This window comes from Macaca fascicularis, chromosome 18 (genome assembly GCF_037993035.2).
Source record: "Macaca fascicularis isolate 582-1 chromosome 18, T2T-MFA8v1.1".
Classification (NCBI taxonomy): Eukaryota; Metazoa; Chordata; class Mammalia; order Primates; family Cercopithecidae; genus Macaca; species Macaca fascicularis.
In genome coordinates, this window is record NC_088392.1 from 50,233,196 (window position 1) to 50,256,794 (window position 23,599).

The 23,599-nt window shown below is 36.6% G+C and overlaps 1 protein-coding gene across 1 annotated transcript; it reads right to left on the reverse strand.

Moving 5' to 3' along the window:
- Nucleotides 1-11,821: 11,821 nt before the first annotated feature.
- LOC102139585 (pseudouridine-5'-phosphatase) lies at nt 11,822-13,899 on the reverse strand. Its single transcript, XM_005586826.5, has one exon. The coding sequence runs from the start codon at nt 13,732-13,734 to the stop codon at nt 13,195-13,197; it is 540 nt and encodes a 179-aa protein (XP_005586883.3). The 5' UTR covers nt 13,735-13,899; the 3' UTR covers nt 11,822-13,194.
- Nucleotides 13,900-23,599: the final 9,700 nt, after the last annotated feature.

The following is a 23,599-nucleotide window of genomic DNA, read 5'->3' on the forward strand; positions in this document are numbered from 1 at the left end:
CTTTCCTTCATTCTTTTGACAAATACTCATTACAAGCCTGCTATATACATAAGCCTATGCTAGGCTCTGTGGGTGGAGGTGGGGGGTGCTACAGAGATAAACCGTAATGTGTATTTCTGAATTTCACATAACATAAATGAAGAAATAAGACCTACATGGAAACAGCATCAAATTATAGCTCAAGGTGGACTATAGATGACCAATTAGTCCTAAGAAGAGAATGTACTCCAGGAGGGTTCAAAGGAAGACAGAATGCTTAGGAATAGGAGCTTCCCTTGTGGAGTGGAGTCTGAGGGAGGTTTTTAGAAATAGCTAAGGTTAAGAGAGGCAAAGACGTGTGTGTGTGTGCGCCTATATGGAGTTAGGGGATGCAGAGGAAGCCTGAATAGATGGGGAGATGCAGATTGCTGTAGCCAAGCTCAAAATGAGCAAGAGATCATCAAAACAAGTGGAGTAACCTGCTAGGAGCAAAGGGTTCAGGTTCAGTTGCTTAGTCTGCAGCTAACTAATGAACGTGTTGTGTGTGTCCAGTACTGTTCTAGACTTTTTGTGGGTTACCACCTCCTTCAAACATACTCATTAGAAAAATGAACAGGTGCACACACACACACACACGCACACACACGCAATGTGTAACAAGAATGCTCAGGTTTCTGCATCTCGCCAAACAACAGCATAGAAAACATGAGCGCTCTGCTTCTGCAATAAGAAGAAAGCAGGAAAGAAAATGTTAAAACGTAGATGGAAGTTATTAAACATTGATATGGGTTAGCAGGGGAAGATATGAAATCTCTTCTTTTTTTGTTTGTTTTTGGTTTGATGCTCACCTGCCTACCCTGGAGGCAAGGAATGGAACTTTCAAGCTCCTTTTGTATAATTCTAAGAAACCGCAACAGAATAACCCCAGGATTTCTGGTAATCACACACTGATTTTTCTGAGTTCTCATCCTGTGACAGCCCAAAATGCTAGAGTTGAAAACAAAATTTGGGGTAGGCTCATTTTGTAAAAGAGGAATCTTAGAAGCAGAGAAGTATCTTTCTTTATTTTGGAGATTTTCTATCGTATTATCTGAATCCATATCAATAAGTGTTTATTCTTTTGTTTTGATTGACATGGCCAGCTACAGTTCCTGTGGCCTCCTTTGCACTCCTGTTTCAATCTGAGGACACACAGACCCACCCAGGAACCACACCCTGGATGCTAGCTGCTGCCTGTCCTCCAAAGTGGGGAGAGAACTTTAGATTTGGGAATTTCAGAAGTCATCTGGCCTCTGTCCTCCTTGGAGATAAGGGCTTTTACTATAGTAATTTTTGGGCTGGTTTGCTATGCAATTGAGTTGTTATTTTGGGGTGTTTCCACCTGTAGAGTGAAACTGCAGTGAACCCAGCTAAGGAAAATATAGGAAAGTGTATATACTCTTGAGATTGCTATCTTACTCTCCATCCCATGTATTGATAAATTTCCTCAGCCTTTTTAAAGAAAAAAACAAAACATAAGAAAACAAAGCAGTAATCTACAATTTGTTCTTTTATTTTGACTGATTTAATTTTAACTCTAAAATCAACACCATCCTGTGTGTTTATTTGTATTTTCTCCCCTTTTATCTTTTGATATTAATAAGTGGGTCATCTGAATGTCCTAAGAAAAAGTAAAATGGACAAATTTTGCATTTGAATTTTTCAGTCCTTTTTTTCCCATCTATAAAAACATCAGATGTTCATTCAGACTTAGATGTAAACGTTTAAAGTGTTAATGAGTCAGAGATTTTGCATTTTAAATACAGAGATCAATTTTTAAAAGAATAGACGTTTCCATGATGGAATATAAGCATCACTAATGTTTTACTCCAATTTCTAAAATTACTCCGATTTCTAAAATCAGATGGAGTGGGCAATCTGCTTGCCTTTCAGGTGAGAGAACTAATATGTCTAATGCTCAGTTGGACCAAAACATGTGTCTGCTGCAGTTTGCTGTCTGTTTTTCACCCTTAAATACTCAGTCTCAGTAGAGAAGTAGAGCTGTCTTTCAGTTAGGTGCATGGATAGTTCTTTAACGCTCATTTGCCTATAATTTGTTAAAAAGAAACGAAAAACTAAAAGAAAAAAATTCCAGACCAAAAACAAAACAAAAACTTTATTTAAAAAAAGGAAGGCTTTCATGGGCTGGAATTTAAGACAGTTTAACTTGTCTTTTTCTTCTTCCACGTCCAAATATGCTCTTTTTTCTTTCTGTTTCTTTGATTTCTCCTCTTTTCTTTTTCTTCACATATTTTTTTCTCCTCTCTTTAGGGTGTGCTGGTAAATGTTTAGCAACAAACTCTCTGAAAAACAAATAAATAAATAAACAAACCTGATTTGTGTGTGTGTGTGTGCCTGTGTGTGTGGTGGTGTGATTTTCGTGGTGTAACTATACTCCTATCATGGCTAATTTGACTTACGTGGTTAGATGTCAGTAGACTCCAGCACACCACTAATTCATTTTCTCTCTCTATCTGTGTCTGCCCCTCTCTCTGCCTCTCTCTCTCTCTGTCTCTCTCTCAATCATACACACATACACACCTAAAAAGCCATTCATCAGAGAGATAAAGGGATGAATAGAGAAGAAAACCTTGTAAGCAAAGAGTATGTTCAAGAATTTCTCCACTTATTGAAGTGTCATTTCGGTCTCCTGGTATCTGAACTTTGGGGCCAGCAATATTCTACTTCTTTTCCTGTTGAGTTGGGGGAAAAATTCAGATCTCAGCTGGGTTCTCACAGTTTTGTTTCTTCTAAGAAAAAGTGAGCCCTAGGGAAGAAGAAGAATCTCAAGAATTTGTGTGTGTGTTTTTATTAGTTGCTTTGAGATTCAGAACTTTTGTTCAATTGCCACTTAAAAAAAAAAAAAAAAATATATATATATATATATATATATATATATATATATATATATATATATATATATATGGTTTTCATACCATTTCCCGCACCCCCACCACCACCCCCAGGGAGTTTTAAGCATGTTGAAATGTGCAAGTTTTGCTCTCAGTATTCATTTCCCACTGGCTTTCTTTCTTTCCAATATATTCTCCTTTCCCTTTTCTCTTTCCTTCCTTTCCCTTCTTTTCATTTGCCTCTCTTTCATTTCCCTCTCTTCTCTATTAATGTTTGACCAATCACCCTTTATCTTTGCTTTTTTTCAGTTCTCTTTCTAGCTTTCTTTTAACCTCTGACATCAGGTTTCAAAAAATCTTCAAACAAGTTTCTCTTACATAACATCACGAAATAATTCCCCACTGTAATGCATTGAATCATTTGGAATAAGGCAAAAAAATCATCAATGCAAATAATGAGAATATCCCAAATAAGAAGTGAAGCTGTGGAATGAGAGGAAATATTCAACCAAAACTTTAAGTTTGAGTCTAAGTAAATATAACTGTGACTGTCATTAGCCTGGGTCACCACATATTTCTGCTGCCTTTTCCTGGCACGTGATATACACTTCTTTCTCCTCTTAAGTTGGTTAGGACCAGGGCACACACTTTCCCAGGTAAAATGTCAGTGGTAGCAAAATTACCTCAAGACAAATGTTGCAACAACTGATGTCATGATAATATACAGTGTTCAAGGTGTGGGGCTTAGTCAGCCTAAGTCCCAGGGTGAGGATAAAGCAGGAGTAAAACTCTAGAAGACTTGCAGTGGAAATGTAGCATGGGCAAGAAATGAAATTCATTTTAAGCCTAGGAGATTTGGAGGTTGTTTGTTATACTGTATATAACATACCCTATTCTGAGGAGTACAGTAACCAAGAGGAGAAAACATAAAATAAGCTATTGGCTTTCAGAGATAAGAGCGTAGAGGCTCAAACGAAAATGAGAAATGAGGTTAAATTATTGTCACTTTAAGGAAGATTTTCCCAAAAGTGTAAAAGATGGCTGAAACTAATCCTGTATTTTGGATGAATGCAGAAAGTGCTAATTCCTGTTGTCCATGAACATGACATATTTAAGATCCAAAAAATACTTCAGAACATTTACAAATGTTGCTGCAGCCAGCCAAGAGGAAAATGTGCCCTGTCAAAGTGTTTTCTTCCATGATTTGGAAATCATTACTAGATCTAAGCCAAGGCCTATGTCAACCTGGACTGTTATGTGAACCCATTACCCTATTACCACAGGGGATAGGCAACATTCATTCCCTATTTTTCATACTTTACTCACTAAAAATTATCTATCAGTTACCTTTTTGAGACTAGACTATGGACTTTTGTTTTTATTACAGTCAATGGAATATGCTGAGAAGAACACCAACAGAAAATCAGAAAAATTAAGTATCTGCTCAAATTCTGCCACTAAGTAACTGTGTTGTTTTAGGTAAATAAACCAGAACTTCAATTTTTTCATATGTAGAATGAGGGATAGTTTCTAAGATCACATTCAGATTGAATAGTTCTTGATAGCAAGTATGAAAGCCGCAACTTATAAGAAATACTAATAATTGATCCTCCAAATGACTGGTTTGCTAAAGGAAGTCTATTCTACACTATTCCATCAAGGGGTTACCAGGAACCCTGAAGGGCCTGTAATTTTACCTTTTTTGCAGGCTAACAAGTTTACCTGCTATATCTTCATGGATCCTGGCAGAAGTCAAGACATTCCTGAGTCAGAGACAAATGACTTTTTTTTAATACAACAATAGCAACAGTGAGAATATCAACATTTCTTATACTGGTTCCCTAAGCTCCAGTTCCCACAGAGTGGGACCCCTGCACACACAGTGGGTTGCATTTTAGGAGAAGAACTGTTAGTTTAGGGAAGGCAAATCTCTTATAAAGAACAATAAGTAAGTCTGCTATTACCCCCAGAAGGAGGTATTATCTTTGTTACACTAGGTAGGAAGCACTGACTGCTCTTTTCTTTAGAGGATGGGTGTCCAACTTTTTGGCATCCCTGGGCTACGCTGGAAGAAGAAGAATTGTCTTGGGCCACACATAAAATACACTAACACTAACAATAGCTGATGAGGTTTAAAAAAGATCCATATATAATTTCTGTGATATTCATCACCAAACATAAGCAAAGAAATCCTCACATTCAAAGGGTTGGACACCCGTGCTCTAGAGGGAGACACTATCTCTATTTGCAAGACAGTAAGCAAACCTGCTGTTTCTTGGGGGAGACACTAGCTCTACTTTTCTAAAGCAGTTCACTATACAATCATCTTTAAAAAGGTAATCCAGAACAAAGACAGTCACTGTGTTTGCTTGTAGCACATGCGGAAATACAAGAGACCCACTGAGAATTGTCTCCTAAAAATATGCATCCATTTTTGTTTTTGAGATGGAGTTTTGCTCTCCAGGGTGCTGTCTTGCCAGGCTGGAGTGTAATGGCGTGATCTCAGCTCACTGCATCCTCAGCTTCCTGGGTTCAAGCGATTCTCCTGCATTAACCTCCCTAGTAGCTGGGATTAAAGGCATGCACCACCATGCCCAGCTGATTTTTGTATTTTTAGTAGAGACAGGGTTTCACAATGTTGGTCAGGCTGGTCTCGAACTCCTGACCTCAGGTGATCCACCTGCCTCGGTCTCCCAAAGTGCTGGTATTACAGGCATGAGCCACCACACCCAGTGTATCCATTGTTTTTATACCATCTTGGCATGTAGAACATTTTTTTCCATGAGTAAGTGACTCGATCAACCATTTTCATTAAAGGCTGGAGTCAAATCTGTTTCAAAGGCTGGAGTCAAATCTGTTCAATTTATCTGATATAGCATTCAGTTAAGGTTTCTACCAACAGGATTCCAAGAAACAGCATGATGTCAGTCTGTAGTAATTGATTTCAGTGATGTCCCAAGGTTCTTGTTGCCTACCAGCTGAACAAAGACCATAAACCTTTAGGATTTACCTTAGAAACTCAGGTGGCTTTCTCCTTAAGTTTTTGTATTGACCTTTCCATTTGATGCAAGATATGAATGCAAATACAGTAGAAGGTATTAAGAGATTACACATATACCACTTTGGACTGCGTGGAGGAAGTGTATGGAAATTCTGTCATCCCCAATGATAGCTAGTGACTAGGGACTCACCTGAATGCCTTCTAAGCCCAACGTGGTGTTATTGATCAGTTCAGGTAGAGTCAAGCACAATTTTTACCCCAACTGTTCTAACTGAATGGCCCCTATTATAAGGATAGTGCCCAGCAGGTGCACATAAATAACAAGAAAAGATAGTTATTTCTCTAGTAATTAGGGAAAATTCCATACCCAAATATGATATATTTTAAAGCCATATTTGTTTATGAAGTTGCTAGAACAATATATCATAAATGATATATTTAATTTAGTATCTAAATATTATAATTTAAAGTTTCCTTCTGCTAAGTCTGCTGAGTAAAAATGTTTAGCCCCTAGGTCCCTTTATTTTAAAAATATTATTCACAAAAACATCATCACAAAAGGCCTTATCTATAGGCAGAATAGGTGTTTCCCCACACAGTGTGCAGATAAGCCACTCTGATCAAAAGAAATTCCTGCTATTTGCTTGCCATGATGTCTGAAATTCCCACCATTAGATATGTATTTTTTTAATATAAGGGAATGATTCCTGCTGAGGCATTTATAGGCAGAAAAAATGCCATCAGTGTTTATTGTCTGCAAACATTCAATTAATATGAGATCTTTTCCACTGTGATAATTATTTAAAAGAAGCTACTTATGAAACAAGACCCGCAACAGTTCAGTTTTGAAGAGAGCAGAATAGAGAATTGTCTAGGTTAGATGTGAAAACGGAAGAATGGGGTGAAAAGGAAGCCAGTGAAAGTTTTAGTATCAGGACATAAAGCAACAAGAGACCTCCAAGGCAAAAAAAGAGACACCATAGAGATCAAATTTTGCCAAAATCTCACGTTTGTCTAATAATAACCTTTTAGGTTATAAGGACTTGCTGAATGATTGGAGGCTGGAAGCAGAGCTTTTTCTGTGATGGAGTGTACCATTAAAGCATACTGGCTCCGTTTATTTCAGAACAATGTTGACCAAAGTCCAATGAGATCTATCAACATCCCATCTCTGCTGACTCATTTAGCTGTAAAAAGGGGTTCACAAATCAATTCAAAATAAGAAAACAGGGACAGTGCATAAAATAAAGGAGAATTGAAAGAGATATCAAGTAAGACTTCTAGCACCCTTTAAAAAATTACATACCAAAAAATGGAGGAAAAAAACTAGTTTGAAAATCATTTTTAAGGGGTATCTATGAATGCAAGACTCTCGTGCCAGGTGCATAATAAGCAGAAGATATATCCTTTCATCTCTGAAAATGATGAATGGATGGTTGTAAAATTGTAAAATCTGGAAATGGTTTTCACTACCACTGCCTGAGTACCTGGCTTCTGTATCTCAGCATCCACAGCCCAGATTTTTATATTCCAGAAGCTAAAGGAGGCACGCTGGGCTCAGCTGTCAGCCTGTGTTGACACCACACAGCAAAGGCTGTTCAAATGGACAGATTTTCACTGGCATTATGCCTAACTCAATCGTTAGTCACTCACCCTTCATGGCTTATCTGTTTTAATTTGTTTATCTTGTTTGGTCATTAGTTTTGTCTAGATTTTATATTCATTATTCTGTATCGTATCTCTGACATTTCAGTTTAGGAGGTGATTGTTTACCATATACATTGATTCTCCCAGGCCCTCAAATATTCCGCAATCGATGCTAACAAGATAGTAACTACAAACAGTCATTATTTGGCTATTTTGGGACACATTCTCCATCTCATTTTAATGCATTCTTATGTTTTCAGTCTCCTGGGGACTCTCACATATTCCTTTTGAACCTTTACTCTTTAATGCTACCCAGACAGAGCCTTTGTACCTCTATGGAATGAATAAATACAGACTATCTCGGGTGATTTAAATCTCTCTCTCATGTGCCTTTAAAAATGCACACTTTGCTTTTATCAACCCCATGTTTTGAACTTTCAAGAGAAAACACTGCAACTGGCATAGTTTCTCTTATCAGCCTGTATTATAGATGAGGGGACCAAGTCCGGACAGGCTTGTCTTCTAGGTTTCTAACAAGTCACAGACACAGGCGGAATGTATTATAGATGGTGTAGATCATTTGTCTGGTCTGTTTGCTATTGTAGTTTTTGTTGCTAGTTTATCTATTTACTGCACCTGGAGTTTCTATGTGGCCTTTAATTGGGACTGAGCAGGGGAACTGTTACTCCTGAGGCCCAAGTATATTTACACAACAATGAATTTCCAGGGCATTTGCTAACTCTAGTACAACCAATACACTAGTTCTAAGGGAGAAAACCCAAATACAACAATAACAGTCCCATCTACATCCTTTTTTGGGCTCCTTTGGCTTTAATTGACTTGTGTGCTTTTTTTCATAGTAGAATCACCACTGGCGTAACTGCTGTTATCCCATGGCCCAGGAAGCCTGTGGAGGAGGCCCCTCAGCACATTTAGATATATCCCATATATTGACAAAATATGTGCACTATATCTCCTCTCTAGTTTGTGTCCTCGTCTTGCAAATTTCATATAATATAATAATACAGATAAGCTAGCTTTAGATGGCAATGGTTTTATTAGTAGACTTGAAGCATGTTCTGCCTCACGCTAATCTAAAAATATTTTACCTATTTATGTCAAACTGCTAAGACATACTGACAAAGCAATACATGAGAAATGTGACTGACTTCTGCGGGATTGTATAAGTAGTCAAGCACCTCCGGCAGAGTGCCACACTGACCAATACAAAGTCTCTTACATTGTGTTTCATTGCACTATGCACTGAGATTTGTATTTCTAGAGACATAAGATGGAGTAAGGGTGGGGAAAAGGGAGTCCTTCTCCTCAGTGTCATGTGAGGCCCATACCCTGGTGGTTTAATTCTGAGCATAAATGAGCCACCTATCCAAAGGCAAGGTTTTCTTTTCAATATTCTGCTATTATCTCTCTTCACAATAGCCAAAACACAAAAACATTTTCAAGGAAATGATAAACCCCAAAGTAGAAGACAACGCAGTGTATAAGTAATCTAGATTAACTCTGTTAGATATCTAGTCCAGGGAACAGAATATTCAACCTTTAAATAAATACACAATAAAAATAGCACACTCTTACTATAGGGTTACTGGACTGTAGCAGTAAATGAACTGAATAAAATTTTATGGCTTCTTAACATGCTGAGGTTTTTGCAGTGTCTTCCATCTTGTAGCTTAACAACATTTTGCAGTCTGCTATCAGTGAAACTAATAGTGCAGATGAAAATTTTATGAAAAATGGGAAATCTACATTGGTTTTATATTATGTCAGTGAAATGAATAAAGATCATATTTTGGCATTAATAGCTAATGGTGGGAAAAGGAGTGGGGGCTGGTCGCTCCATTTTGGGCCCCAGAATTGATATTTTTTAAAGAGTCAGCTGTAATTATGATATTTGAATGTCATTATCATTAAACTGATGAATTATTTAGAAAGAAGGTGAACAAGGCAAAGAGTTCCTCAGTGTGTTCATGCATTTCACTTGTATTTTGCCAGTTGAGGTGCTTCTTTCAGAGGGTGGTATTAATCTCACGGATGGTGCAGATATGTTGTGTTATTATTTCTCTCAGCAAGGTCAAAGTTTTCTACCACAGAGCATTTGAGGGTAGGAATAGAGGAAGGGCGGAAGAAAAACTGTGAAATAATGAGTCGTATTACAAATGCTGATAGAAAATAGTCTCTACCCTTTGAAATTGATTATTTTATATCTTCCATTTGAGTTGGTATAATGAACTCTTTTTAAACCTTGTGGTCTCCCACCTTGATTGGCTTGAAAAAGGCTTTTTTGATAAGCAGGAACCATGATTTGAAAAAAAACCATTGAAATTATATCGTGTGATAGGAAAAATATTAAGTATAAGATACAAACAACTTTGCCTGCGAACTTTTTCCTTGAACCAAATGGCAAATTAATAATGAACAACATTTATTTTCTCATTTCCTTCTCTTACATCCTCTCTCCAGGAAATAACATTTGCTTGTTTATAGTGCTTTTGTTCCTTAGGAGTCTGTAAAATAATTTTCTTTCTAGAGCTACTTGCAAACTTAAGTTTCATTTGCCTGGCCTGAATTGGTAAGTTTCTGCTTTTGAGAAGAAACTTGTCACTGAGTCCTTCATGCCAATTTTTGATTGATACTTAATGAGTAATCAAAGTACATAATTTTGTGTGGCATACAAGATGGAACAGACAGAGCTTTTTACTTTTGGATGTTATTGTTAGCAGAATATCATACTTAAACTTCGTCCTACAAAATGCAAGTCAATATATTTTTGTGTCCTGTAGATTTTCATGCCTTTCCATAGTTTGTAGTATGAAAACTTCAGTTGAATCACATGCTGGATGATCTAACTTGGTCATGGAAATCCTTACTTTTCTGAAGAATCCCATTTATGGTTCCAGTAATGTGATATCTTCCAACTCCCCTTATATTTCTCACTTTTCTCTCATTGTGGAGCTGAGGACGGTTTTAACGGGGCTTCCCTTTGACTCAGTTTCCAGAAGAGAATAAACAAGGAGATGCATGCTTGTAGTAGATTTTGAGGGTATGATTTAGGGTAATCAATAAAGGGTAATTTTCTCCCAGGTTTCCTCTTTTCAGTCCAGTTCATCTAGAAAAGAATAAAAAAATCACAAGCAATGTCCTGTCTAGTATAAACAATATGCACTATCTTTCCTGCTCTAAGATTTGGGGGAAATGGAAATGAAGGTAAGAAACACTCAATAGCTAGGTAAACACTAAGCCAGTATAGCAAGATTAAAACTGAATTGTTTTATTTCATTTATCTTTTTGTGGATTTGTTTTTCTTCTTATATTTTAGTCTTAAAAATTCTGGAAAATATTTTTCCCTTTTATATCTCGAGAAAATATCCTATAATCAGTTTTTGTTAAGGCAATTTCTTGATACTTAAAAGGTGTTCTTTACTTGTGCCACTTTTGTTTCTGCTCTGTACTTGCTTCATCTGTTTAACCAAGTTATTTTTTCTCTAGTGCTTCGAATATCTTGTGTTCACATATGCACAGATACACTCACACACATACAAATACACTTATAACATGTAAATATTAAAGAGAGGCTAGTCAATTTATTAATTTATTCAGTGTTATTTGCATTGAATGAAGGAGATTTTATTTTCCCCAATAATATTTACATTTTAGACTGTTTAATTTACAATAAACAGTACAAACCAGCCACACATTTCATTCATGTGTGAATTTTTAAACACTGGAGCTTACACAAACTAACAAATGATTAGCCTTTACTAAAGAGTAAAAGCTGAATATTAAGAAAGTAATATTTTATTCTTTGTTACTAACCATGAATTCCTATAAGATCTTTAACTCTTATTTTTGTGTCTATCTTTTTTCTCTGAATTTTACATTAATAAACACATTCTAGAAATTTCATGTTGTCATCCAGTTTTGATTTTAGATTTGATACAAGGCTAGTTCTATCTATCTTTTCAATAAAAACACAACCTCCTACTAAAATCAGAATACTTTTCACATGGAATACTCATCATTTAGTCCATAAGAACCATATAAACATACACTATGTTTATATTCTCCTGGATAGCTTATATTATGTATCCAGTACCTCAAATTGAAGTATTAAAAAACTGTCCTAAGAAATAATAACATTTTGATTCCACTTTTATGGTTTGAGTTTATTTATTTGCTTATTTACTTACTCAGGCATAGTTTAGTGGAACAAATTTTAATTTTTTTTAAAGTAGTAAGAATTGATTGTTTTAACTGGAGAAGGATAAAAGAAAATCCAAAATTCTTTTTTTTTTTTTTTTTTGTGTCCAAAGATTTTATTAAACTAATTCAATTTGTTAGGGAAATGGTAAGACGTTACAACTGGTTAAGAGGAGCAAAGTGCAGACATGTATTTAGGCCATCAAGAAGGAGGAAATGAATTTGCTAAACTGATGCAATACCAATCAATAGCCAGGGCCTGTCATCCACAGACAATCACTCCACCACACGCACACATGCATTCCTATGGTTTGTCCACAACTTCCAGAGCTGAAGAGTAGCTCAAGGACCTCAAAGGGCAGAGGCAAGCCACAACGGAGCAGCGCTCCTTCACTCCCGATTTCCATGGTTACCACCATTTTTCTCTGGCAAATCATAGATAAATTTTAAAGACTGAGTAAATCTATAAAAGTGATTAATCACAGAAGTTTAATGTCTAATAAATTATTCCAAAAGTGTTCCCGGGCACTCAGACTCACCAAGCATACATTCTGAAATCAAATTCTATTTCTATCCAAAAAGTGTAGGCCATCAGTGTTCTTAAAGGAGGCAAATGGTTCTTCTGAGGTAGAAAACATTCTCCAATGTAGATAAGGATGTAGATACCAGGTAAATGTTACAGCTGTGTTCATACTAACAATAAACTATGGATGATGTGGCTCAGAGTCAGTCAATGAAGAAAGATCCAGAGACATTCTGAGGTCACAAAAAGAATTTAAATGTTAGCTAACAAGGAGTGCTCATCAAAAACAGGGCTTTCCACTCAGACTGCAAACCAGGCAGAACTACCATCTCGCTTTATCAGTTGTCATTGCATGTTTCAATCATACACTGAGGAGAGTGATGCAGATGATAGATATAAACATATCTACATACATATGCATACATAAAGCATATACTTATATGCATACACTTTTCACATTTCCCAGCCAGTGTTCAGAAAAACTAGAATAAGAGAGAAGTGATGTTCCATTTTGTCTTGGAAAAGTATATATTTTACATATACATGCATGCATATATCTACATACATATGCATGTAATGCCCACCTGCATGTTACCAAACTGATACACATGTGTATATATGGAGGTGCGTGTGTGTATACGTGTACATTCACTTTATCACATACTCCATCAGCTTGATTTTTGAGATGGTAATTCAAGTTTCATCTTTGTTCTGGGCTTCATGTCTGTCTCTACTGTGTTTTTTGTCTCAACTGTCAAGTCACATTTTAACAACACATTAGACTGGGGTAAACCAACATGGGATGGAAACACCAATCTCAGGAGGCTAAAATCACTGTACAGGTTGGGTTTGAGAGTTGCTGATTTCCTTTCCCTTTCCCCCAGCAGTGTGGACCATGAGATGGGCTGGGGGGCGGAATAGTGAGGCCCTCCCTCTCACTCATATGGGGGCAAACCAAACAGCTCGGGCTGGAAGTCCTGCAGGGAATTCAGCACCAGGGTGGCCTTTGTCGTCAGGTCTCGGCTCAAGTTTCCGTCAGGAACCATGACCACCTGCATCCCAGCTGCCAGGGCCACCTCCACCCCATTGGGAGCATCTTCAAAGACAAGGCACTTCTCCATAGCAGGAGGGGGAGAGAATCTCTTGGCACAAGCTAGGAAGATGTCGGGGTCTGGCTTGCCATGCTGCACTTCAGGGTCATCTCCCAGCACAATGTGGGAAAACAAGCTGAAGAATTCCTTGTGGCGGCTCGTCTTCATCTCGAACGACACGGACCCTGAGCTGGTGGCCAGCGCAAAGGGGATGCCGTGTTTCCGCAGGTGGACGATGAGTTTCTCAGCCCCTGGCATGAGCGCAGCCGTGGGGAACATTTCCTTTAACTTCGTTTGGCTTTCTTCCACCAGCTCCTCTTTGGACATTGGGAGCTGCAAGACGTCTATTATAATCTGTGCCGCCTCTAATGCCTTCTTACCCATAACCAGGGACTTTACATCCCAGCTGTATTTCTTGTCATAGCGATCACATATTTCTTGAAACACCACTGAATACAGTCATTCAGTATCCAGAAGAAGTCCGTCCATGTCAAAGATGAGGTGGGTGACGGGCTGCGGCGGGGGCGCCGCCATGGTGCCGCCTTCTGCAAAATTCTTATTTACTACTTATACAACTGGATATGGTGTAGGGAGGAAGGATACAGAGATTAGGTGTTTCCTTCTGGAACATTTCAGAATCAGAGTTAGAAAAAAGCATTTCTTGGGATTTCGTCAATCAATATTTACAAGATTTCCATGAAATGGTTAGGACTGAGACGCCATGCTGAACAAGTCAAATGTGGCTGAAATTCACCCGGGGACGAATGTTGCAGGTATTAAATTATCCATGGGCTCCAGTCAAGCAATTCAATACTCAATCTGCTCAAAGCCCAAGGAAATAAAAATCACATAAGGAATTCCAGTTTGAAAGAATATTTTCTTTTTAATTTCTGACGTACAATGGCAGGCCATCTGACATCATGTCACATCAGCTTAACTCCCTGGCTGCAACAAACCTGTTGTGCCATATCAGTGGGGGAAATGTACAAAGAGATTCTTGTCCTCAATCAGATTTCCCTGGTATCAGTCTGGACAGCAAGCAGTCAATCCCAATTGAGCAGGCAGATGGAGACAGAGCAGATTAATAAGTGGATCCTCTTTATCTGAAGAGCTGGCAGGCATCATGGTTCGCTAGGCACCTGAGTTATATTTTTAAATAGGTCAGCACATCGAGCGTTTACAAAGGGGAAATGGAGTTAGCTGGAAGATTGGCACCAGTGGGGAGCACAATGTGGGAGGTGGAGCTCAAGGTGTGCTTTGATAGAGTCTGAGGATTTGGGACAGTGGAGAATGGAAAATAACGAATTGCTGCCCCTTGTTTGATGAAAATTGAATGAACCATAAAAAGCACACAGAACATAACTGGGTAATGTCTCTGAACCTGATCGGGTATTTTAGTTTCTAAAACTTCCAAAAACATCATCACTGCCTCTACACAACGATCATCAGGGCAAACTTCAGGCAGCTTGTTTCTTTCTTTTGTACCTTTTATGGCATAGGACCCTCTGGAAAATACACAGGAATTAGGAGAATTAGACCTTCAAGGCAAGGAAACAGGATCTATAAGGTTTAGCTATAAAACAATAAAATCTCTATGAGCATGTGTGTGTGTCTGTGTCTGTGTGTCTGTGTGTGTGTATGTGTTAGCAAACTTAGTAAACTGTCTTTAAATCAGGCCCAGAGGAAATATAATTTTGTTTTTAACTGAGACAACATATCAACCAACATGTAAATAACATAAACTAACACTCCTCCCAGTGTGAAAAATTTTATTGTATCTATTCATTGATAATGTTTCTTAAATGAATTTAAAATTCAGTAACACATTTATAATGATATACAAATTTTTTCGAATAATATTTCATAATATTCCTTACAAATAGAACTTTTTATGCCCTCATCAACAATGTGGTCAATTGCTTACATTTTGAATATTAACCTATCTCAACTAGGAAATTTTAGTACCTAAAACAAACAGGGAAATCTTGTCGATACACTTTCCAAGGTGTGCATTATCAGGAATGGAATTATAAAGAGGCCTGAGTTAAATTCTCAACTGCAGTCACAGGGTGATCCACTTAAAATATTCCATTTCAAACCTTCACCCTAACATATCAAAGAAGGCCAAGGAACATAAATGAGGATTCATGATTTAGCTACTAGTTTGTATGTGAATGAATAATGTATAATGTATAAACAAGTATTTTTTCCAACTTTTAAAAAGTGTACCGTTTGCTTTTTACTTCTTTCTCTTGGTAGTAGGGGAGAATTCTTGGGACTGTGCCACATTACCCAGATTGAACAAGGCAAGATCGAGTGATTCACACTCACAGGGTTTGCCTCAACACTTGATTTGACAGCTGGAAGTCAAACTCCATTTGCTTGTGTTGTTTCCAAGAGTAGATAAAAAAGACATTTGAAAAGAATAATTTGGGACCTCTAGGGAGAATAACGTATTGATTGAGATGAAGTGTGCAAGGCTACAGGAGCAAATTTCTCCTAAAATGAGATTCAGGAAAATTAAGTAGCAAGGGAGCAATGAAGTAACAATAAATGCTTAATTTGGAAAGGTTTTTAAAGTTTTCCAGAGTTTTTGAATCCTCTGATCTCGGTGTCTCAGATTTAGTCAGTGATTAAATGATTATTCGATATGACAATGCAGTGTGGTAGGCATTTCCTCAATAACTTGTGTGGGAACAGCCATTTTCTCATCTTGGAGGAGAGGGAAATAAGTATGGGGATTAGGATGTAAGAGCAAAATGATAGAATTCTGGATTTTCTTTCAAGTCCCTTGAGGAACCAAAGAAAACTGAGGATGTAGAAACAGTCTTAGCAATCCTGGAACCTGAAAAAAGTAGTCAAGTGGCCACTGGAAGGCTGCAGATGTTGTGGAGCAGAGATTATGGGCCAGACAGATACTATAGATCTAGGCTGGGTGGCAGGACTGGAGATAAGCTTGACAAATTGGTTTTGGGGAAGCCTGGAAAAACTGTTGGATCTGAAAGTGTTTCTCAAAGACCTCAAATTAGCAACCTAAGTACTTTTGTCTGTCTTAAATTCTCTGCATGCCCAGCAGGAAACCTCTCCAGTGTTTCTGGTTCTTATTATCGTTACTTTTCCCACACTCTTCCTCAGGAGTGTAGCTGTAAAAAATGTTAGCCAAATGATTCTGCCGAAGGGACAAAAGGACATTGATCTATGAACAACATCCAATTAAGGGTTGATTATATCTCTGACGATGGATGTGGGTACACCTGTAGATACCAATAACAATGAAAAAATGTAACCATGTAGGTTTTAACAGAAAATAATAAAAAGAAAATAAATTTGGAAGTAAAAAAAAAAAAATTTCCACTGCCCTAACGTAACACTTTTCATTTCTTGAAGTCTTCATTCTTCAATTCAGTTCAGTTTATTAGACAAAGAGTGGGCCCTGTGACAGGGATAGAAAAATGAATAAGACACTATCACTGTTAATAAGAAATTTCAAATTTTAAAAATGGAAAGAAAATTTTCATTTATAATAAGCATGATATATTAAGTATTGTATTATTCATTTGAGAAATGGTATAAGAAAAAAGAGGAAGCAGATATTGTAACAATTTCTTATAATAGGTTAAAATATTTTTCATATTGTACATAGACTTCAAATGTATCAATCTTAAGAGTTTCATTGTGGGACTTTACTCAAATTTTCTTAGATATTTTCCTTTTCGTTGCATATAAAGATATTTTCAAAATTTTCTTAGTATATAGTGGTACTAAACATTTTTTAATATATTATTTTTCTCTTGTATTATATCTTTACAGTCAATTGACATGAGATGACTACTATGTCAAAAGATAAATAAGCACATATTAACTTATTTTTCTATGAAGAATCAGATATAGATCCATTAAAATCCATCTGGCTTTCTTTAATTTCTCTAAAAATATGCCATACCCCAGTAAGGACTGGTTTGTTACTCATAAAGGAAACATGGAAGAAAATTCTGAGGTGACTTTGATAAATTTCTAGTAGAATTTATTTTATGTATCTGGATACTTTCACTCTTAAAACAGTTTTGCTAGTTTTCTCTCTTTGTTTTGTCTTTCATTCTCTACAAGTTTTAGCTTCTCTTGACTTTACTAATCTAGTTAAGTTTAATGTTTTCTCCTTACTGCTCAACAGTTCCCCTCTGAACAAATACTCAAAACTTTCTCAGCTCCTTCTATACAAAGTGAATTCCAAAAACACCTTCTCTCAGCTTAATGCAGAACTTAGTTCCTTCTCTCCTATGGACAGCTCAGTAGGGTAAAACCATAGATGAGTTTAACAGCTGGCATACATAAATCTGGCTTTAGAGGTTGGCATTCACTCTGCCTTATTCCCAGTAAATGTGTGAGTGGCACATAAGTGCTCAGTACATGTTAAACATCAAAAAAATATTTTAAGAGAATTTCTAAACTTACCATTTTCAGTCAACTAACAGTCATATGACAGCACTTCCTGTGAAAAAAGGCCTTTAAGTTGCTTTCATCTCTCAAAATTCCCTTCCCCATCAATTCACCCGGTTCTCCTTGTCCTCCTCAGAGTGTGAGTGAAATGACTGGATCAGAATACATACTTCTAATAACGTATCTTTATACTGAAAGTATTTGTAATTATTCATCAATTTTGTTCATGTGTATGTGTAACATAAGCATATATAAGTATACGGTTGACCCTTGAACAACTCAGGCGTTTACAGGCACCAACCTTTCATTCAGTTGAAAAGTCACATATAACTTTTGACTCCCCCAGAGCTTGACAACTAATAGCCTATTGTTGACTGAAAGCTTCACCGATAACATAAAACAGCCAATTAACACATATTTTCAATATTATATGTATTGTACACTGTATTCTTACAATAAAGAAAATACAGAAAAGAAATGTTATTAACAGAATTATATGGAAGAGAAAATGTATTTACTATTTATAAAGTGAAAACGAATCATCATAAAGGTCTTCATTCTCGTCTCCATGTTGAGTAGGCTGAGGAAGAGGAAGAAGAGGAGGGTTGGGTCTTGTTGTCTCAGGGTAGCAGAGGCAGAAGAGGTGAAGGAGGTGGCAGGGGACACAGGAGAGGCAGACACACTAGATGTATCTTTTATTGAAAAAAATCCACATGTAAGTGGATTCACACAGTTCAAACCCATGTTGTTCAAGGTTCAACTGCATGTTCAGTTCAAACTGGCTTTAAAAGAACATGAACATAAATAATAAAATCCCACAGGAAAAACAGTACTGAGTTTAAAAAAAAGAACAAAAAACAAAACTAATCTTTCTCAGTCTCTTTGAACACTTTTCAAAACACTTTGTCCAATAGTAATGTGTCCTTCATTTATTTAAATCCATAGAACTCGTTATCATAACATTTGGAAGTCATTACATACATATATGTATATATACACACACATTTATATATATATAACTACATATATAAGTAATATATGGGATGATATAATCACATACATTAGTTATAAATGGTTATGTGTAAATTATTATCCTCATATATATGAATATATTTGAAGGCACATATTTTTAAAATGTTTAGAAGCTCCTGAGAACAGAGATTTTCACTTATATATCCCTTGTATTCCTCTCAGTTATTAGAAGAGTACTAAGTAGAATAGATATCAGCATATTAATTGGTTTTAGGAGTTAGATATATAACTAAGGTAGCCTTTATTCTATTGTCACAAATAGCCCTTAGATCGCATTTTCTACTGATAGATTCCCTAATTATTTTATCATTATTCACAACCCATTGGAAGACCACAAAGAAGAAATATGTGTGTTTACAAGGGCTAGTATTAAAATTAAAGCACCAGAGAAGGTTGTTACTAAGAAACAAGAGAAAAAGTCTCATGGTGTGATTGGAATCAACTCTCCAATCCAATATTGAGCAGAAGTCGGAGCATAAAAGCATGCCTAAGCCCCTGCCTCTGTTGCATCTTTAATCAGAAAATGTGGCAACCTCCTTTTTCTTGCTAACTACTGGTCTTCACTTTCTTCCCAGCATAAAAGGGCACTTCATTATTTTTCTTTGTTTTTCTTTGATAAATGATTCCATTTTCCCCAACTTGGTCGGCAGAATGGCCCACATTAAACGTTCATTTGTTTAAACTAACAGAGTGTGGTCAGCTGATTCCCGAGGGAGGAGAGGAAGCCAAACAGGTCTAAAATGGCATCATTTAAGAACACAATCAATTCATTATCTTTTTCATAAAGTTCACATATGTGCACATTAATCATTGTGGCGTGGCACTGGGCAGGAAGTTCTTACCTAAGCAAGTTCCACTCTACAATATATCTTTAGTGTTTAATGGCCTTTGCAGCTTAGATTTTATTGTGTGCTCACTCATCTGTTGTTTTATGAGCCAGTCTGTGTCTTTGTGATGAACTGATTAAGCAACTGATTTTGAAGTTAAATTCATAGGCAAATCAACACTCCATCCATATCTAGCTAAGGATTTTGGCTTATTAGGATCTTGTCTCTTCTCTAGAGGTAAGGAGAAGCTTCTGGAAAAACTTAAGGCTGTTTAATAATTAAATAACTGACGAAAATCTGGAAGATAACTGAAAAATAAGGACGTTAAGGGAAAAGCCTAGTGGCCATCTTCATATAGGTACAGGGTTGTCTATGTTAAAGTAAAAAGTAAAGTCATCATGCACTGTTCCAGAGATCAAACAATAGTCCTATGGAAAAGAATGAAGGGCAAAATAAGAAAGAACTTTCTCAGCACTCAGCAATGAAACAAATGAAATAAAGAGCTAAAGTCAAAGGAATGATTCCAGAAGAATCTAAACAAATGAACTAAAGAGCTGAAGTCAAAGGAATGATTCCAGAAGAATCTGCGCTATGATGGGTCAAGGATATTGAGGTGGATCAGGCATTTTCTCTTGAGATTGGACTATATGACCTTCCCAGAAAGAATTCATGATGTTCATCACTTTCTGAGTATTCTTACTTCTCACCAACCAATCAATCTGGTAAAATAACCAGATTGGTTGTTTTCTCTCTTCTTTTTCCTCTTTTTCTTCTTTCTTAATTTCCTCCCTCCATTCCTTTTTTTTCACGAGTTTCTTGCTCAACATAAGCCTTTTAATAAAATGAGTATTTACTATCTTACATATAAAGATAGTCACAGCTATAAGTGTTCCAGTGATGTAAACATAAAATTCAGACCTTTATACACTTCCCTGGTCAGCTACATTTCCTGACTACTGGGAATCCACTCTTCAAACTAACTGTCTTATATTATCAAAATTCAGAAGAGAATATCTAATTTTATTTTCTGAATGCAAAATTAAAAATTGCTTATTTTTTTGTTTCAAAAGTAAGCTTACATTTTCAGGTTATATATATTTAATAGATAGAATCCAAGAAAAGAAAAAAAGAAAAGAAAAAAGGGCATTTCCAATTCATCCTAAAACACATGCCAATTTCAGCTTTATGGCTCACCTAGAGAAGATTGTAGAATCTTTTCAAAGCCTTTTAAAAAATATGTTAGCTAAACAATATTCCCTACGTCCTTCATTTAATCTAATTTGAGTTTCATTGGATATGCAAAATAGTTTGTTTCTTATAAAGATTTCTCCTATATTTGCAGATTGCAATTAAATCACTCCTTAGCCTTCACTTCTCTATATTAAATTAAAACTCTATCTCCTCCCCAGCACTGTTTTATGCCAGCTCTTTAAAGATTTATGCTGCTTTCTGCTGAATTCTTACTCAAAAGTGTTTCTATACAAGTTTGGGTTGAATTCTTCACATGCTAAGCGCTTCTAAGATTGATGTATATCATCATCTATATTTTGAAAGTTGAGGAAGAAGTTAAAGAGGAATTAGGCCTGTCATCATTAATAGACCCTGAATCATGGCTAAGATTAGAAATCAGGAGCTCATACCACAAATAACAGTGAGAAGAACAGCAACTTCATCACTCACCAGTCACCTAACAGGTTGCCCTCCAATATCATCTTTATTTTATAGCACTATATTTCTTACCTCTGGGGATCTTTGTGAAATAGATGGGATGATCAGCTGGGCTGTGATGGATGAAACCATGTTGATTGCTTGTTTTCCAAGATTGAAGACTCTTTGAATGTTAAACTATACCCTATCTGTGGCAGACAACTCTAAAGTAGCTCTGTGATGCCCACCCCCCCCAACTCCTGATGTTCATACTCTAGTATAATCTTCTCCCTTTGAGTGTGCATGCAATCTGTGACTTTCTTCTAACCAGTAGAATATAGCAAGGGTTATGGGATGTCACACCATGGTTATGTTATGTTATATATTACGTCTTGCTAGTGGATTTGCAAGTTAATAGGCAGTTCATAACATAGAAGCAAGTTGCTATGTTATGAACTGCCTATGGAGAAGACCACATAGCAGGGAGCTGAGGAGTAAAGAATGACTTTCAAGTAACAAGCAGCAAGAAGCTGAGGCTCTCAGTCATATGGTCACAGGGAATTGCCAACAATTAAATGAGCTTGGAAATATATTTTTCCCCAGTTGAGCATCCAGATGAGAATGCAGCCTAGCTGAAACGTACCTTTATTGCAACTTTGTGAAACCTAAGCAGAAGACCCAGACTTCTGATCCACAGAGACTGTGAAATAATAAGTGTGCATTATATTAAGCTGCTAAGTTTGTGGTAACTTTTTGCATAGCATAGAAAACTAAGATGCTGTCTTTCCAGATGAGACAATGGAGGCTATTGACTGCAATAAAGACATCTTTCCAATAAGCTCAACAAAGAGACCAAAACTCAGAGCTTCAAGACTGATGATAAAGTGCTTTGTCTATTTTTGTGTTTGTTTTGTTATGTTATTATAAGAAGAAACACCACAAGATAATCTCAGGATGAAACTCTGGACAGAAGGAAATGTGGGAAGAATGTCTGAGGTTGCTGCGGAAATGATGACAAAATGTTCTGGATTATAATGAGACTATGGTTTTATTATAATTCTAAAAGAAACTTTTAAAGTCCTCTCATGAATATTGGCCTACTTTTCAGATGGTTGTTTTTAAAATAAGAGTGAAAACATGAACTATGTCAAGCATTTTACATACATGTATATGTATCTCAAATATTTTATATGGACATTTCAGCACTGGGAAAAAAATGAGAAAGAAAAAAGGAAGGGAGGGAGGAAGGAAGAAAGCAAATTAGGAAGGAAGAAAGGAAAAAGAAAGAAGAAGTAGAGAGGAAGAGAAGAAACAAGGAAGAAAGGACAGAGAGAAAGATTTGTAATAAGAATTATTCCAATAATATATAAAATACAATGGTCTACAAAACACTATAGCCAAGTAGTTACTTTGACTTTACATAAATATAGAATGTTCACATAGAGCAAATTTTAAAAAAATAGAAATTCCTTATTGTATGTTATGGACATTATCACATTTAAATTAATACATATTTCTTTAAAATAACTTGCTAAAAATAAGTAAGTCACCTTTGCAGAGGTTCTACCACAATGTTCACAACTTCTCGATTCTTCTCACATTTTAGTTTATCTGAAACTTCTTGTAGAGTTTGTGTTACCAGCCACCCGCAATGAACACAGTCATTTAGATTTAATATCTACAGACTCCAAAATCATTTCTCGTCTTATAACTGTCTACCTGCAAGACTGGTACCTGCAATCCTTGGTAATCAGCTGTAGTTAACTCTGCTCGCTTTATACAGAAAATAAAAGGGAAAGATTCTTTCATAAGCTTTGACACGCTACACTAGGCCAATCGTCCTCAAGGCCTTCAGGAATAGAATTAAACACTTTTGACAGTGGTTACGCATGATTTCTCAGGGAGAGCAACATTAGTCATGAATTTTGCAGCTTATTACTTGCTCAGATTCCCTGGAGGGCTCGGACACTGTGGTTGATATTTCAGATATTGAGGGTCCCTCAGACCTATCTTGGATAACCAAGGTTTTCTATGTGTGTTATTCCACCTTAAAATGCCCCGCCTCCTATACTTTCTCACTCTTTTACATTCACCAGTAGAAAATTCTTCCTCTTGTAGAGTGTTAGGTGATGTTCATTGTCAAAACCAGTACTCTTCCCATATTCGTCTTGATTTCCTCCTAAATGAATCTACTCAAACCAGCCTCCCACTTGGAATAGTCACTCCACTTTTCTACTTTTAACTCATCGTATACAGACAACTGTCAAAGGAATGCTAAATTTGAACTTCACATGAATGCTCAAACA

Coding starts and splice junctions, on each gene's coding strand:
- LOC102139585 (XM_005586826.5), bottom strand. CDS start 13,734: ATGGGTAAGAAGGCATTAGAGGCGGCACAGATTATAATAGACGTCTTG.